General features: G+C 37.3%; 1 protein-coding gene and 1 long non-coding RNA gene across 2 annotated transcripts in view; one reads left to right on the top strand and one right to left on the bottom strand.

Annotated features, from left to right (window-relative positions):
• egr (TNF superfamily member 12 eiger) overlaps window positions 1-7,018 on the bottom strand; it is a 56,208-nt gene extending 49,190 nt beyond the window's left edge. Inside the window, exon 1 of the mRNA XM_034975406.2 lies at window positions 6,392-7,018. Within this exon, the coding sequence (XP_034831297.1) occupies window positions 6,392-6,760 (369 nt within the window). The 5' untranslated portion in view covers window positions 6,761-7,018. The remainder of the gene's footprint in view (window positions 1-6,391) is intronic.
• Window positions 7,019-8,750: 1,732 nt separating this feature from the next.
• LOC138403835 (uncharacterized) lies at window positions 8,751-18,253 on the top strand. The gene is made up of 3 exons (XR_011237993.1): window positions 8,751-8,764; window positions 14,937-15,001; window positions 16,182-18,253. It is a non-coding gene; the product is annotated as an uncharacterized lncRNA (long non-coding RNA).
• The last annotated feature ends 248 nt before the right edge of the window (window positions 18,254-18,501 follow it).

The raw sequence follows: 18,501 nt of genomic DNA, 5'->3' as shown, positions 1-18,501 counted from the left end.
GGGAACTTTTAACAAAACCTAACAAAACGTCAAGGCTTCGAAGTCGCTATAGCCCAAAAGTAGCCCTATTTTCTATGATCCACGTCACCATATTACCATAGCCTAATATTTTGACATATCGTGGATCAAACCGATAGTTCCTTCATTCTACAGGGCGACCAATGATGTAAAGCCCGCAACACATGTATATACTTCAAATACTAGTTCAATACAATTAAATTAAAAAAAAAAAATATTACAAACATTTCTATGCAGAATATCTAATCAAGGTAGAGAGGATTGGTATTAGAACAAGAGCTTACAGCATCGTGTTCTTGTATAGACTATAGAATGCACACTTTGTTTATTTAATAATTGTGGTTATCATTAATTGTTGACCTATTGCATGTTGTGATATAACGTTCTAAGTTCTAACTCAAAACTAGGTAAATAGACATATACTTATCTATTTATGTACCTACTTACCTAATTTATGTGTACGTGTATATTACCTAGCATAATAAAAATACTTATTGTAATAAATTTCGTTTCGTTTGTAGATAAGATATAATATACATATAAGTATAGGTAGGTACTTTCAAGTTTCAATGACGAAACTGTTTGGCTGAACGAAAATCTTCTTAAGATTGCAGCCAAAAAATATAGGCCTACAAAATAGAAAAATAATATCATTAAGTATAATATGTAGTTATTGTAAACGCCTTGCAAAAAGAATAACTGGTTTTCCTTTTTGTTGTTCTTGCTGGTTTGTCTCAATAGGTAGGTACCTAGATCCTTTTTTCAAACTGGTGAAACCATGAAATAGTTAATTAGATCTTCTGAAAAAGTGTTTACTTATGTATTTATAATAAGTAAGGTACCTACGTACTGGTACTTTCTTTTGGAAACATGCATGCAATCTGTCAACAAATTATTTTGGAATATTTATTGAGATAGGGCGAAGTGCGAGCGTGTATCTGAATATAAACAATGACCTCAGAGACCCATGCATGAAGTTTGCTGTTCAGAAGTGGGATTACATTTTTGTTAGGTACTTTAAACACTTTATTTACCGTTAGGTATAGGTAGTAGGAAAACTTAGAATAAAACAATTTTGGTGGTTCATAAGAATTTCGATTCAACTGGTAGCCTATCGGGTAAATTATGGTTTCACTGCGGTATTCAATTTATTATTACTAATTGTTAATTGGATTAATCAACGCAACTGAATGATTGTCCACAAAAGCAATTCCCAAAACTCAATTACAACTGACTGTTATATAGGTACCAACTGCGAAAGTATAAACGTTTAATGGCTTGTTTTGTCGGCATATTTTGGCCATAATAAAAGATGATAATAATATGCTCGCTCATAAAACTTCAAATGTTTTTGTTACGTAGCTATACGTGCTTACTGCTTATAAAGATACGGGCAGTAGGCACGTGCGTTCATTTACTTAGATTTTTTAGGCAATCAGCATCTAAAATTGGACTATTGGACTATGACAAAATCTTAGTAATCTATGACTATGCAATAAAAGCAAAATAAATGGCGATAGCCTGCTTAAGACCTCTCTGCCTTCTAAGTTCTATTTGAGAAGTCAGCGGTTCGATCCCGGGCATGCACCAGCTCTAATTTTTCGGAGTTAACTTAACTTGCTTTAACGGTTAAGGAAAACATCGTGAGGAAACCTGCATGCCTGAATGTTCTCAAAGGTGTGTGAAGTCTGCCAATCTGCACTGGGCCAGCTTGGCGGACTATGGTCTAAGCCCTTCTCATTCTGAGAGGAGACCCGTGCTCAGTAGTGGGCCGGCGATGGGTTGATCCTGATCAATGTTTGCGGTGAGGTGGTCTTGAGGTTTTAAGTCGGGGTAGGAGGCCGACATAACCGCGTTGCCCCGTGGCCGATGACTATCACGATGGATGTTCCTCACGAAAAAAATGTTAGCTATAGTACGCTGTCGCGTATAGTATAGTACCTACGCGACAGGTCGAAATGGCAATCGGAGTGGGGACGCCCTGCACACCCGCACAGCCCCCGAACTAACCCGGTGCGGGATAGCGCGGGTGACGTGTGGGAGTGCGGGGCGTCCCCCCGCCTTGTCGACCTGTCACGAACTATATAGGTAAGTCTCGCCAATTGCTAATGCGCGTGGCCGCCATTTTAGTGACGTCAGCACTAGACTGAAGTTTCGAGCGGATGGTATATTTTTATTTCGGCTGACGTCAAAATGACGTCATTTCGATGTTAATGAGACATGGTTCCAGCGCAATAGCAATTTGCGGGACTTATACCTACGCGTAAGATTAGGATTTAAAGCGATACCTACCTTCTTGGCGGTTCGGTTTTCGCTTGCATCATAATTTAAATTTTAAGCTTATAAAGTTACATATAAAATTTGGCAATCTAAAAAGCTTGACCGAAAGCAGCGGCGGACGTCCGTGCCAGAACAGAACCGGTTCTGTAATTCTATTCGCACAAACCGGTTCGGATTGTAAACAAAAACTGATGCATCGCCGCCGGCCTCCCGCGAGGACCGAAGTCCGAACCCTCGTTACGTAAGCGATATAATAAGACAACCTCCATAACTCAAAAGTGCAGCTATCAGGCTCTAAGGGCGTATAGAAATCTAATATAGGTACAAATCTTTACCCATTGTATTCTTCTGGCACCTAGGTAGAATATTGCATATTGCGTACAGAATCTATTTAGACTATCTATCTGTTTGTATAACAAAATGCAACCACTTCGATAAAATGCAACCAGTATTCTTGCTACCATTCCACGTGGGCATGTTTATACCCACTCGTACAATAATTTTTATTATAAAATTTTGTTTTTAAAATGGTAGATAGGTATTAAATAGAGCTTTGAAAACAGCGCAGCGATGAATGAACTCCAAATTCATAACAAGTAGGTATAATTAGGTAGCAGATAATGATAAAACTGTCCAACATGTGGTAAAATTAATTAATTATTACTTTGTAACTACAATTTTGGTACATGAAAAATAAAAATAAACAAATAAATAAAATCCCAAAAAGTCTAGTTTATTTGGAAAAGTCAGAGAACCCGGAATATCTATTAAGTATAATATTATCTATTCTATTATCTTGTCTCTTTAGCTAGTTTAGATAATTGTAGCTATCACTGTTGCCTATAATGCCTACGCAAACAACAGAATCCTGTAAGTAAATATTTATTCATTTTGAATTTTTTCATTGCCAATGTGCGAGGATCTTCGGAAGCTCCCTAAAAACCACCTAGGTACCATTATGTGATTAATGGAAGTTGTCATAACCCTCAGCAATGAGAATACGATGCAGAGAGAGAATAGAGCAACATATACGTGGAAACAGCAGTGGAACCTACTATCTACTTCGACAAATCTTATAAACGTGAAATGTATATAAACGCGGATGCATTGTCCATATTCAGACCATTCTAAAGGCGGAAAGCCTATTTAAGTAATCAGATTGAATTACTAGTTTCTAAGAAGCCATTTTCCTAATCCGCCTGCGTAAAGGTACCTACTTGCGTAAATACTTGATATTCTTGTATTGTATGAAAAATCACTAGTTCTCCTATTCTCTTCGGATTTTAAAATAATTCCTAAACATTTGAAGATTTTCATTTTCATGCCTTCCACACCCTCATGCTGCTTGGTTTACATACACAGAGCCAAGTAAACACGCACACTATTTTGGGCTCAAGTTGCGTAAAATCACACATGTATAACATTATACGGCCAAATATTTTACTATTACGTCATTAGCATTTGGCACGACTGCGTAAACTCCTTTATTATTATTTTGTACCTAGCAAATAAAAACAACTGATTCTATTTCAAATTTTATAACCGATGCTGACGAATTTGGCAATGAACAACGTAACATTCCAACTTACAACAAAGTAAACACAAGACAGCGAAAAATGAAAATAGCACTTTTTTGAAAACTGATAACAAATATTTAACACCCAGATGCTATGCTATAACTATTGTATTTAAACAGCCATTTTAAACAAGTTTGTAATAAATTTTCTCAGTAGTAATAAAGTTGTGGTAAAAGTAGATACCTACTTAGTTGTTAAGATGATTAGAAGTCAGATAGAGGATATTTGGTGCCGGATCATGTAGAAAAGAAAGGAAGAAATTAAAGAATGGAAGTTGAAGGAGAGGGCCATGGAAAGAACTAGTAGGAAACAGCTTTATTGATAAGAGCACTGCACTTAAAATACAGGAAGGAGATGATTTGGTTACGATGTGGGACAAAAAGAGTTGTAAGTATCAAAGCAATGTACCTAACTACCTAAACTAAGACTATCCTATTCTTATTGTATCTTTAATATTTACCATTTTATTGTACCTAAAATTGTATTTGCAATACCCTGACAGGGTCTCATGTATTTAGCTTTTAGCTTTAAGCACCCACCATCAATAAATGTAAATGTACATGAAAGCAAATAAATAAATCTGAATCTGAATCTGAATCTGACTTAGTGATCTAATTCTTTATGCATGAGTACAAACGTAGACCTGCTTTTAGTTTTTACTTTATTGTTTGTTATCCAAAAACACAAACAATAGACTAAAAAGGAGTAGGTACCTACAACAGTTATTAAGATGTGAGATGTAAGACAGTAGGTATAAAATGAAATGAAACTTATAGCTGAGCTATATCAAGATCAACTATGTAGCAAAGTGATACTAAACTATTACCTACCTAGCATCTAGTATTACCTATGGGTAGGTGACAACTACCAATGCCATTCGACCAGCGGACTGGAAATTTTTTATAAGTGCTCAATGACAAAATTTGAAATGTTCACGATTATGAATTGAATTGCTTTATACTACTGTCGTCATGTCATCGAGTCAATTGACTGTAATCATCACGAGTGGTTATGGGACCTTGACTAGGTCCGAGTCCGACATTATTATCTCATACATATTATCAGGCTTCTAGTAATTGCTTAGCGATTATATAAACAAACTGGAATTGCAATCCCATAGTTTCCATTAAGCCTGTATTCTAGTGCTTCTCCGTGTAAATTGTAACAATTATTTTCTCTTTTTAGGGTTCCGTACCTCAAAAGGAAAAACGGAACCCTTATAGGATCACTTTGTTGTCTGTCTGTCTGTCTGTCGGTCTGTCAAGAAACCTACAGTGTACCTACTTCCCGTTGACCTAGAATCATAAAATTTGGCAGGTAGGTAGGTCTTATAGCAGAAATTCGGGGAAAAATCAGAAAACCATGAATTTGTGGTTACATCATACAAAAAAAATTGTGGTTATCAACAAATAATTAGTATTTTCAATTTTCAAACAAAATCAAGTGGGGTAGTTACCATATTATTATGAAAAGTGTGTGTGCATTTTAAAACAGATTTTTATTTATTTTTATGCATCATAGTTTTTGAATTATCGTGCAAAATGTCGAAAAAATACGACTGTAATACGGAACCCTCGTTGCGCGAGCCTCGCACTTGCCGGTTTTTTAGGTACCAGGGTCGAGAATGATCAGGGAGTTTAGGAAGGAAGTTGTGCTTATTAGGTACATTACGACAACCGTAATTGGTTTGATTAGCTGAATTTATAATCTAATAAAAATATGTGAATGTTATCCACACTGAAGCTTTCAAACAACAGCAAGCTCCCCCACGACAATCAGCTCCACTTACAGGTGCATTACTTCACTTTAGTTGATTGATTTGCTTGATTATTGCGAAAATTGTGAGGTAGGTACCTACGTCCCCTCTGCCTATGAGCCAATAGTGGCAGATCAACCAACTGAAGGGATTGCAAAATATAATTTTGAATGCTTGCTTTCAAACCGCACCAAAGGATTAGGCAGGTCTTCTCTTAAGGATAGAGGAAGAGAATTCCAAAGTCAAATGGCTTGAATAAATTAGATTAAAATAATTCTAAAACTTCATTTGCAACAGTCATTTGCCCTGGATTTAAATGACACGCATTTAACGATAAATAGATAAGGTAGGTACCTATCTGGTATACCTACTACTAATATAATGAATGTTTCTAAAATATTCAATGGCATAATACCTAGGTAGATAACCTTCCAAAGATTCGCTTGCGATAGACAATTATTTTATTAATATCAATAAATAGACAGGTAGTTATGAAGTTTATACTATTTTTACATTTAGGTAGACATAATACTCAGTTTAAAATCTTTGCCATACCTAAATACAAGAAACCACCTTGTACGTTTTTTAAAAGAAATCCAAGAATGAAGCATCACTTATCCAAAAAACTAGTTTCTATCAAGTAGACAGCAAACATACAGTATTTGTTTGAGCTTCAACTTTATCTATGGCATGTTTAAATATGCACACATTATCTTCTTATGGAATACCACAGTAAGGTAAACACTGCATGCATACTCACCGTGTCCTCCAAGGTCTTGAATTCATTGAAAAGTCTGTTGTTGGTGAGCTTTTCATTCAAAGACTTCACGGTTGCGGACATCGCGATCATATTCGCTGACAGTTCATCCACCTCCTGCTGGAGCCGCTTGACCTGCACCTCTCGAACTATCGTGAGGACCAGCAGCCAAACCGTCAAAGCCGCCACAGTAACCCCGAAAATAACACATCCTCGCCGCTTTTTGCTACCTTTCTCTGTTATGTCATTGGCATATTGCCTTTCAAAGTCCCCACTCATCAAATTCTTCGACAAGTCCTTCACATCTCTCAACGCTTCCGTCTGCGTATACATCGTTACGGGTTCAGGTATAAGCGCGCAGTTTTCGGCCATCACACCCTCTCGGACACTGCACTCGCGATCTATTCGAACACGATAGCAAACAAGGAGCAATTAGCCGTTATCGGCCCATTGTCGAGTTCTCGGAAGGCCGGCTGGTAAAAGACGCGCGTGCTAACAATCGTCCAAAAGACAGGGATATACGCGTTACCGGCGAGACGGACTAGAGCCGAGTGGAGCAAAACGAAGCGAGCTCTTGGCACGCGGCGCACGCGCACGCCTGCACTCGCCGACAAACAACGCGCTGAATGCAGTATTCAGAACCGCAACTGAGAAGATTAAATGGTAACAATTATTGATAAAATAAAACCAATGAACCAAAAAAAACCAATGAAGCATTATTGTATCGATTGGTCTCCTGCAGCTCAGATATTTTTATGCTTATAGGATATCTACATCGCTGCTAAATATTAATTAAGTATTATCTACCTACTATAGCAGCTGATGTGGGCTACTTCCAGTTCCTTCGTTAGCATATAATTTATTTTTTAATCCCGTGGGAAATATTTTATTTTCCAGCATAAAAAAGTACTACGTCTGTCTTCAGAATGAAAAACTTTGTGCCACGTCGGTTCAGCTATTTAATATTGAAAAGATAGGTAACAGACAACAGGCAAACAAACACTATTATTTTTGTATCTAAGCAAAGATAATATATTAAATTATATTGTAAAATATTGTATATATTATCTTTGATCAAAGATATAAATCACCATCATCATCATCATCATCATCAACCAATAGGCGTCCACTGCTGGACATAGTTCTCTTGTAGGGACTTCCACACGCCACGGTCTTGCGCCGCCTGGATCCAGCGGCTCCTTGCGACTCGTCTGATGTCGTCCGTCCACCTAGTGGGGGGTCTTCCAACGCTTCCGTAAGATATAAATATATATCCGATACTACTCTATTAAGATACAATAAAACTTAAGGCTAGCCTTATCTAATTACTATATAAATCATGACCGCGTGGAATGGTGCCAAGAATACTGGCTGCATTTCCGCGCTGGACAGCCAGGCTGATCCGCTGCGCAAAAAATGAGCCAGCCCTTCTGTCACCAGTTGAGGCTATTAATCGCGGTGAAATGTCTCGTAAAAAATTTTTAGCACTAAGACTCCATGGCCCCAGGGTCTCCACGGCAAACGGCACAAAAATGTAACTCTCTATAAGAGAGGCATACTTGCGCCGCTTGCCGTTTTCAGCTGTTTCTGCTGCGGCTCCCGGTCTTGATGCTGTCTTCCTGATATGACACGGGGCCAATGTGTCAACGCAAGTTGCGTCCCACATTAGCGCCCGTCCCCGTTCCCAGGGAACCAGCGTCAATCCATCAGGTCTCTTGCCATCATCCCGACTAATCCCTGCCGGCTCAATGAGCGCAGGAATATTTATGGTGGCAAGAGCTCTTTTAATTGTATCGTTAAGAGAGCCATGCCTAAACAGCCTACCGGAGCTCCTTTGGCAAGAGAGTCCGTGGATTCCAAATTTATCAACCTCTTTTCCACACGGACATCTGTGCTGATGGCACAGTGGTGTTCCCAATCTGAGACCTAGAGCCACACGAAAACTTTCGTTATCTAAAAGTGTGCCGAGATTTTTTGATGGCAAGGCTTGCTCTATTAAGTAATGCTATAGAATAAAAACATCGAGTTCTCTATAGATACGCCATTAATAGGGACAGAATACAGAAAACACCACTCGTTTAATATGCTTATTACAATGGCAATTATTATAATTACATGTTATATCACATGCCTTCAACTAAACATAATTATGCAGTACCTATGTATGCATAAAACATGGAAACCAATGCCAAAGACGCCAAAGATATTATAAAATTACGGAAACCTATAATATTTTAATATTTATAATGCAAGAGGTAGGTAACCTATGCATAATTTCCACATTTCATTATGAAGTAACTACCTAGGTAGATATCTATTTAAAACAGGTGATAAGTAATAATATTAATCTACTTTACCTGTCTGTGATTTGATATGGTAAGTAATTAGAATTTTAATTACACTTAGAGCTGAATAAAATGTATATAATTATTGACCAAGCGAAGCGAGGTCTCTGTCTACTTGGCGACCGACAGACGGACAAGCGCAATTTCACAATTGCACTTGCCTGTCTGTCCGTCTGTCAGAGCCATATAACTTCTAAATTACTGAACGTAATTACTTCAAAGGAACACATGAGTATCTACTCGTGTGGTTGGAAGACTCCCCACTATTTGTCGTGGACGCACGACATCAGGCGAATCGCAACTCGCAAGGAGCCGCTGGATTCAGGCAGCGCAAGACCGTGGCGTGTGGAAGTCCCTACAAGAGACCTATGTCCAGCCGTGGACGTCTATAGATTGATGATGATGATGATGATTTATTGGTCCTACCTACTCAAAAAAATACATTATGAAATTACATTAATATCTCGTACAAAGACGGTTTAAAGTGTTTTCTTTTCATAAAATTGATGACGCAGGCAGACACGAGAGCGGGTGCAAGTGGTTCAAAGATCACTTTCTAAGGTCTAGCGCACATTAGGTAGTACAGTAAAAATATTTTTTATTCAATTAAACTCTTACAAGTATGTATAGTTCGCGACAGGTCGAGTTTGCGGGTTATTCCCGTTGAGTCACACCCCCGTGTGTAACACTGTGACACAAGGTACCAAAAATTTCAAAACATTCCCGTTGAGTAACACTGTTACACAACGGGAATTTTTTGAACTTGTTGGCACCTTGTGTCACACCTACATAAATACATATTATTGCGCGTGTATCAAGTATTAACTGATTGTGCACTTTTCCGGGATGTTATTTATTTATAAATCCAAGATGGCGGACATGATTTTTTTTTTTTCAAAAAATTGACATGGGTGTCGTTTTCAGGGTTTTCGAGGGTGCTGAATTTGATGATGACATTTATTCTGAAATCCAAGATGGCGGATATGTTTTTTTTTTTCAAAAAATTGACATGGGTGTCGTTTTCAGGGTTTTCGAGGGTGCTGAATTTGATGATGACATTTATTCTGAAATCCAAGATGGCGGACATGAATTTTTTTTCAAAAAATTTACATGGGTGTCGTTTTCAGGGTTTTCGAGGGTGCTGAATTTGATGATGACATTTATTCTGAAATCCAAGATGGCGGACATGATTTTTTTTTTTTTAAAAATTGACATGGGTGTCGTTTTCAGGGTTTTCGAGGGTGCTGAATTTGATGATGACATTTATTCTGAAATCCAAGATGGCGGACATGATTTTTTTTTTTAAAAAATTGACATGGGTGTCGTTTTCAGGGTTTTCGAGGGTGCTGAATTTGATGATGACATTTATTCTAAAATCCAAGATGGCGGACATGATTTTTTTTACAAAAAATTGACATGGGTGTCGTTTTCAGGGTTTTCGAGGGTGCTGAATTTGATGATGACATTTATTCTGAAATCCAAGATGGCGGACATGTTTTTTTTTTCAAAAAGTTGACATGGGTGTCGTTTTCAGGGTTTTCGAGGGTGCTGAATTTGATGATGTCATTTATTCTGAAATCCAAGATGGCGGACATGAATTTTTTTTCAAAAAATTTACATGGGTGTCGTTTTCAGGGTTTTTGAGGGTGCTGAATTTGATGATGACATTTATTCTGAAATCCAAGATGGCGGACATGATTTTTTTTTTCAAAAAATTGACATGGGTGTCGTTTTCAGGGTTTTCGAGGGTGCTGAATTTGATGATGACATTTATTCTGAAATCCAAGATGGCGGACATGATTTTTTTTTCAAAAAATTGACATGGGTGTCGTTTTCAGGGTTTTCGAGGGTGCTGAATTTGATGATGACATTTATTCTAAAATCCAAGATGGCGGACATGATTTTTTTTACAAAAAATTGACATGGGTGTCATTTTCAGGGTTTTCGAGGGTGCTGAATTTGATGATGACATTTATTCTGAAATCCAAGATGGCGGACATGTTTTTTTTTTCAAAAAGTTGACATGGGTGTCGTTTTCAGGGTTTTCGATGGTGCTGAATTTGATGATGACATTTATTCTGAAATCCAAGATGGCGGACATGATTTTTTTTTCAAAAAGTTGACATGGGTGTCGTTTTCAGGGTTTTCGAGGGTGCTGAATTTGATGATGACATTTATTCTGAAATCCAAGATGGCGGACATGATTTTTTTTTCAAAAAATTGACATGGGTGTCGTTTTCAGGGTTTTCGAGGGTGCTGAATTTGATGATGACATTTATTCTGAAATCCAAGATGGCGGACATGATTTTTTTTTTTAATTGACATGGGTGTTGTTTTCAGGGTTTTGTAACACCAGGTTATGTTAATAGCTTGTCTTAGTTTAATATTTAACATCAGTTTATACGGTTAACATGCGATTGGATCTATTTCGATTTTGAAATAAAATCGATTAAAAGTTTAGAAAAAGCATGGACTTCTCTAGGAATTTAAATAATTATGGATGCGTTCAAAAATAAAACATTTTTAATGCGTTCTGTTATGCAAATGTTAAACTCAAAGTCAAATGATTTATTCAAAATAGGTAATAAATAACTCTTTTTGATGGTCAGATGTTGGATTTCTAAGATATAGTGGTGATAATTATTACGCAAACTTAAAACTAAAGCTACGAGCTACGTTATATTTTTGAAGACGATTACCATAATTTCCATGTCATTTTTTTGAAAAAAAATCATGTCCGCCATCTTGTATTTCAGAATAAATGTCATCATCAAATTCAGCACCCTCGAAAACCCTGAAAACGACACCCATGTCAATTTTTTGAAAAAAAAATCATATCCGCCATCTTGGATTTCAGAATAAATGTCATCATCAAATTCAGCACCCTCGAAAACCCTGAAAACGACACCCATGTCAATTTTTTGAAAAAAAATTCATGTCCGCCATCTTGGATTTCAGAATAAATGTCATCATCAAATTCAGCACCCTCGAAAACCCTGAAAACGACACCCATGTCAACTTTTTGAAAAAAAAATCATGTACGCCATCTTGGATTTCAGAATAAATGTCATCATCAAATTCAGCACCCTCGAAAACCCTGAAAACGACACCCATGTCAACTTTTTGAAAAAAAAAATCATGTCCGCCATCTTGGATTTCAGAATAAATGTCATCATCAAATTCAGCACCCTCGAAAACCCTGAAAACGACACCCATGTCAACTTTTTGAAAAAAAATTCATGTCCGCCATCTTGGATTTCAGAATAAATGTCATCATCAAATTCAGCACCCTCGAAAACCCTGAAAACGACACCCATGTCAACTTTTTGAAAAAAAAAATCATGTCCGCCATCTTGGATTTCAGAATAAATGTCATCATCAAATTCAGCACCCTCGAAAACCCTGAAAACGACACCCATGTCAATTTTTTGAAAAAAAAATTCATGTCCGCCATCTTGGATTTCAGAATAAATGTCATCATCAAATTCAGCACCCTCGAAAACCCTGAAAACGACACCCATGTCAACTTTTTGAAAAAAAAAATCATGTCCGCCATCTTGGATTTCAGAATAAATGTCATCATCAAATTCAGCACCCTCGAAAACCCTGAAAACGACACCCATGTCAATTTTTTGAAAAAAAAATCATGTCCGCCATCTTGGATTTCAGAATAAATGTCATCATCAAATTCAGCACCCTCGAAAACCCTGAAAACGACACCCATGTCAATTTTTTGAAAAAAAAATCATGTCCGCCATCTTGGATTTATAAATAAATAACATTTCGGAAAAGTGCACAATCAGTTAATACTTGATACACGCGCAATAATATGTATTTATGTAGGTGTGACACAAGGTGCCAACAAGTTCAAAACATTCCCGTTGTGTAACAGTGTTACTCAACGGGAATGTTTTGAAATTTTGGGTACCTTGTGTCACAGTGTTACACACGGGGGTGTGACTCAACGGGAATAACCCGAGTTTGCAATCGAGGTGGGGACGCCCCGCACACCCGCACAGCCCCCGCGCTAACCTGGTGCGGGATAGCAGGGTGACTTACGGGTATTCGGGGTCCCTCCGCCTCATACCCCGATTGCCATCTCGACCTGTCGCGATCTATACTTTTGAATCGTTAAATGCATCTACCACTGATTCGGTAGGTAATATTGTGGGGAAACCTACCCACTGTCTGAGAATTTTGCATAATGTTCATGAAGTCTGCCAATCCACAGTTGGCCAGCGTGGTAGACTATGGGTAACCTTTCTCATTCTGAGAGGAAACCCATGCTCGGTTTTGGTCAGATGGTAATTGGTATGTTGCAAAAACATAAAAAGTATTACAAATCTCAACAGATAACTAAGGTATTATCTAGACTTGAAATCGGCATGAAACATTAGAATGTAAGTAGATGCATATTTCATACGACCACAAGACTCGTCAACGTGATGTATGACGTCACTCGGACCCGGGAACACGTAAACTGGGTTCCACGTGCTTACATTTATACTAACAATGCGACCTTCCAACTTCCAAGCTCCGTGCTTTAGTATAATAGCCCCTACAATTAGATTTATTATCTGCAAACGATAGAGAATAGGATCAGAATAAGCAAGTTTTTTTGGAACCATTATTCTAATTACAAAATAATATGAAGAATTTTAAAACCCACGACGGATTGGCGGGTCACATAACCGAGCGGGCGCTCAAAGGTGAGAGCAAAACTCCATACTGATTTGTAGAAAGGTTTTAGGTATATTGAAAAACCAGCCAAGTGCGAGTCAGGCTAACGCAATGAGGGTTCCGTACTACAGTCGTATTTTTTCGACATTTTGCACGATAATTCAAAAACTATGATGCATAAAAATAAATAAAAATCTGTTTTAGAATGCACAGGTAAAGTCCTTGCATATGATAGATACCACACTTGATATAGTTATCTTACTTCGAATATTGGAAATACTAATTATTAGTTCATGACCACAATTTAATTTTTTTTGTGTGATCTAACCCTAAATTCACGTTTTTCAGATTTTCCCCTAAAACCAGCTATAAGACCCACCTACCTGCCAAATTTCATGATCAAATGTCAGACAGACAGACAGACAACAAAATGATCATATAAGGGTTCCGTTTCTCCTTTTGAGGTACGGAACCGTAAAAATGGCTTATTCGCCCTTTCTAAAAACCAGTGACGGGTCGGACTAAATGTGCAGGATCACATTTTCGGGACTGTTCGTTAGCGTAGGTGCCAATTCCATAATAGTTGTCATAATAATGAAGGGATTATTAATAATTATGTAGGCTTACTATGTTTACTAAATATAGGAGATTCGGTCTAGGCAACGTACCATACAAGGAACGTGTTTAATGCATTTAATGATTTCTCAGAACGCCTTGTTCGGAATAACTAGAGTGAGATTTAAATTGGCACACATTGCAACCAGTTGACCAGTGGGTCAGGCCTTAATTACACAGCACCAGATTCATGACTACATATTATTATTATTATTCAATATTGTATTTAAAAAGACACACAGGATTTTCAGAAATTCCAACTGAGCGAAGCAGAAGTCGGTCAGCTATTTTACAATAATTTGAAACCCTTTGTTGCATTCAAATGGTTTGAAATTATAGTAAAGATGTAGGTTATTAAAATCCTGTGGGCACTGTTTAATTTTCCGGGATAAAAAGTTGCCTATGTTACTGTCCTTTCAACTATTTCTATGGCAAAAATCGATTGATTGCTTAGGGCGTGAAAGAAGGGCAAACAAACAAAACTTTCGCATTTATAATATTAAGTAGTATAGAAGTATAGATAGCTGAAGTGGCACATAGTTCAAAGAACGTTGGGTTCTCAAAGTGCTGGAATAGCGACCACGCACAGGTATGCCGTATACGCAACGTTGGTAAATCCCCCTAGGCAAGAGTCCTAGGCGAGGCATAATATTAGCCCTGAAAACTTTTGAAAACCTTTGAAAAGACACGGTCTTTTATTTTCCGGGATAAAATACTTTTTATGTAGGTATGCTTATGTCACTCAAACTATGCCCATGCAAAAAATCACGTCAATCTGTTGCTTCGTTGCGTCGTGATTGAAGGACAAACCAACAAACCAAGAAACCAATACCTACACCAACAAACAAACACACTTTCCATTTATAATATGGGTAGTGATTACTTAATTGGTTTTTTTTAACTTTTAGCCTCTGAAGTCTGAACGACAGTACAGTAGGACTTGGGAGCAGGGAGAGGACGTGTCTACGCATAGGTACCTATCTACTGTTTTTTTCATGCTGCACGCGAAACGGTAATTAACTGAAGAACCAATCGCGAAGCAGCATAAACACCGCCTTACTTCGTATCACCAAAATGCGCGAACAACTTGCCTGGTCTTGTTGCCTGTTATAAAAAAACAAGCAATCATGTCGTCCTGAGTATATGCAGCGATATTGACGCCTACAGTTTTCAACCATAATTTCTTCATCGTGTGAATTTGCTGTCATACTTTTACTTAACAAGTAACAACCTCAGGTGCAGCAATAACAGCGAATTGCGGGTAACGAATTGTGCATCCTTTTAAACGACTCCAATAGAGGAGATTATGTATTCGATCGGTATTTTGAAATTTGAATAGGTAACAGTAAATAAATTTTAAAAAATCATTGGCAAAGGTCAAACATTCATTCAATTCTCTCAAAAGTAGCTTTCTTGTTTATGAACTGGTACAATAAAACAACAAGTGAGTTAAAATTACTCCTTACCTACTTAATCATTAATTTATTGAACTAATTGTTACCCTTGGTACTCAAATATATCCTTAGGCAGAAAATTTTGTTTGCACACAAAACAGGGGAAAAGGAAAGAAACATGAAACTAAAAGGTATAAGGCGGCTAGTGATAATGTACCTAGGTTAGGCCTTTCAAATCACCTATTATTATTACTAGCTCACACTCGCGACTTCATCCGCGTGGACTACACAAAATTCAACCCTCTATTTCACCCCTTGGAGGTTGAATTTTTTAAAATCTTTTCTTAGCGGATGCATACGTCATACTAGCTATCTGCATGTTAAATTTCAGCCCGATCCGTCCAGTAGTTGGAGCTGTGTGTTGATAGATCAGTCAGTCAGTCAGACAGTCCCCTTTTCCTTTTATACATTTAGATTAGTTGTCATTCAATCAGTTCTATTTAATTTCATAGGTACTACCTACAATCTAAAATCAACAATGATAAGAATTCGGTCAAGGCGCAATGTAACCTAAATCCTCTCCTAATTATCAACTACCATAGACCTTTTAAAGTGCCAACTACCTACTTACCTAGTTAAAAATATTCTGTTTTTGGTACCGACACCAAATATCATAATATAAGACCAGCACCGAAAGGGGTCAAATAATGAAAATGGTCAATTGACACAGATACTTACCTGACTCTCGCCTTGTTCCAGATATAATAACCTTGAGCCTTCGACGTTTACGGAAGTTGACAATCCTAATTCCCAATGGAAACTTGGTAAGAGCTTCTTATAAAAGAAAAAACTGACTGACTGATCTATCGACGCAAAGCTCAAACTACTAGAGCGATCGAACTGAAATTTGGCATGCCATTAGCAATTATGATGTAGGTAGACATTCCATAAGATAGGATTTTTTAAAAATTCAATCCCTAAGAGGTTTGGAATTTGTAAAGTCCACGCAGATGAAGTCGCTGGCATAAGCTAGTAATTCATAAATCGAGTAATTAGGTTAGGTAATTTTAAATTGTCTACTATCAGTGCATGAGTTTTGGATGGTACCTACCTTTCTGCAAAATATTTTGCAATTTGTGCTGTAAGAAATTGCTACTGCCAAACACGGTTCTAAGTCAACGGGAAGATTCATAAACAACTCTTCTGATTTTCATTGCTGTCCAACGTCACACGTAACAGCGGCTAGAGAGAGACAGCAATAGCCACAAAGTAAAATAGGAAGAAGAAGAAGAGAGACAGCAAATTAACTGTCGCATTGCTACTGCTGTCGCTACTGCAACGTTTTACGTAATCACGTCCGCGCCGGAAGGGTGACCTACCTTAAGGTATTTACTACAACATGACTGTGTACCTAGAACTATGACATAAACAAAGTCTCGATATCAGGGTGTCTTATTACATAGATCCCACATTTTCCAATAACACCAAATAGGTAGATGCGAACAAATAAAGCCGACTCAGTAAGTATTACATAACCTACGGTACCTAGGCTAATTACGGGAAACGCAGATCTGCTTTCAAGCTTCATAAATAAATATGCTCCTTAATACGTACTTGCAAGTTAAATAATCACGTGAAAGGTTTATGTTACGGGAAAATTAACTGTAGTTGTATGTTGTACGATAGAACATTATCTACAAACGTAAGGTAAATGTTCAAAGTAGTAATAAATATTGCGACATAGATTGTTTGATTACAGCCGTCAGCATCCCTCATTTTGTGCGAATATGCAATAATACCTAACTAAACAATAATAGAAATCACACACCTACCTAGCTGCTACCTACTTATTATTTAAATGCATTAGGACGCTCAAGGAGAAATATTTTCCCAGCTCGTAATGAATAAAAAGAATGGCAGCAATGCGGGGAACACTTGTGAGTTACAAAATCAATAGGTAGCATGTGTGATCCTATTTCAGGGCCAGGGGCAAAAGTCTAGTAAAAACTACAAGTACGGCTGGCGTAGAGCCAACACAGGGGCTGAAAATATATAGCTAAGGGTAACTTTACTTGGGACACTGCCAATGAAAGTTCAGCCAATAAAACGTACCTATTCAGGAATACCTAGAAAGTTGAGACTATAAATTGTCTTCAAATAGCAGAAACATTGACACATCTTACATTAAATACGCTCAGAATTTTCTCTATGTGTAATTAATGTAAGTAGGTGCGTGTGTGTGTGTGTGTGTGTGTGTGTGTGTGTGTGTGTGTGTGTGTGTGTGTGTGTGTGAGTGTGTGGTAAGTTTATCTACACTTCTACACTAATATTATAAAGAGGAAAACTTTGTTTGTTTGTTTGTTTGTTTGTTTGTTTGTTTGTTTGTTTGTTTGTACTGAATAGGCTCAAAAACTACTGGACCGATTTTAAAAATTCTTTCACCATTCGAAAGCTACATTATCCACGAGTAACATAGGCTATATTTTATTTTGGAAAAAAATAGGGTTCCGTAAGATATTTGGGTTTTTCGGACACAAGGTGTAAAAAATCAACCAGAAAAGTTACTTATTTTGCGTACGCTGCCTAAACTATAAAAGATAGAACCATAAAATGTTCTAATTAATTGTAGATCTTATAAATATCTACAAAAAAGTCCGCGACACACTATACCCATCTATGTCGAGTGAGGCACAGCAACCATTTTTTTATTTAAAAATCTTGAATTTATTTTGGACTACATTTAAACGCATTTATTTTACTCATGCTATTAATCCTTATCAAAATAAATGATTTCATCACTAAGAACAGTTTATGGAGATAATATTTGGTCTTTGAATGATTAAAATTGGACGTTTGGTTTTGAAGTTATGGCGAAATTAAAATATTACGATTTCTGCTGCACGGCCCGTTGTCTACACTATATTATAATTATAATAATATTATAAAGAGGAAAACTTTGTTTGTTTGTTTGTTTGTTTGTTTGTTTGTTTGTTTGTTTGTTTGTTTGGTTGTACTGAATAGGCTCAAAAACTACTGGACCGATTTAAAAAATTCTTTCACCATTCGAAAGCTACATTAT

Source organism: Maniola hyperantus, chromosome 2 (assembly GCF_902806685.2).
Source record: "Maniola hyperantus chromosome 2, iAphHyp1.2, whole genome shotgun sequence".
NCBI classification, from domain to species: domain Eukaryota; kingdom Metazoa; phylum Arthropoda; class Insecta; order Lepidoptera; family Nymphalidae; genus Maniola; species Maniola hyperantus.
The sequence above is the reverse complement of the archived record's forward strand: the minus strand, read 5'-3'. Positions and strand labels throughout refer to the sequence as shown.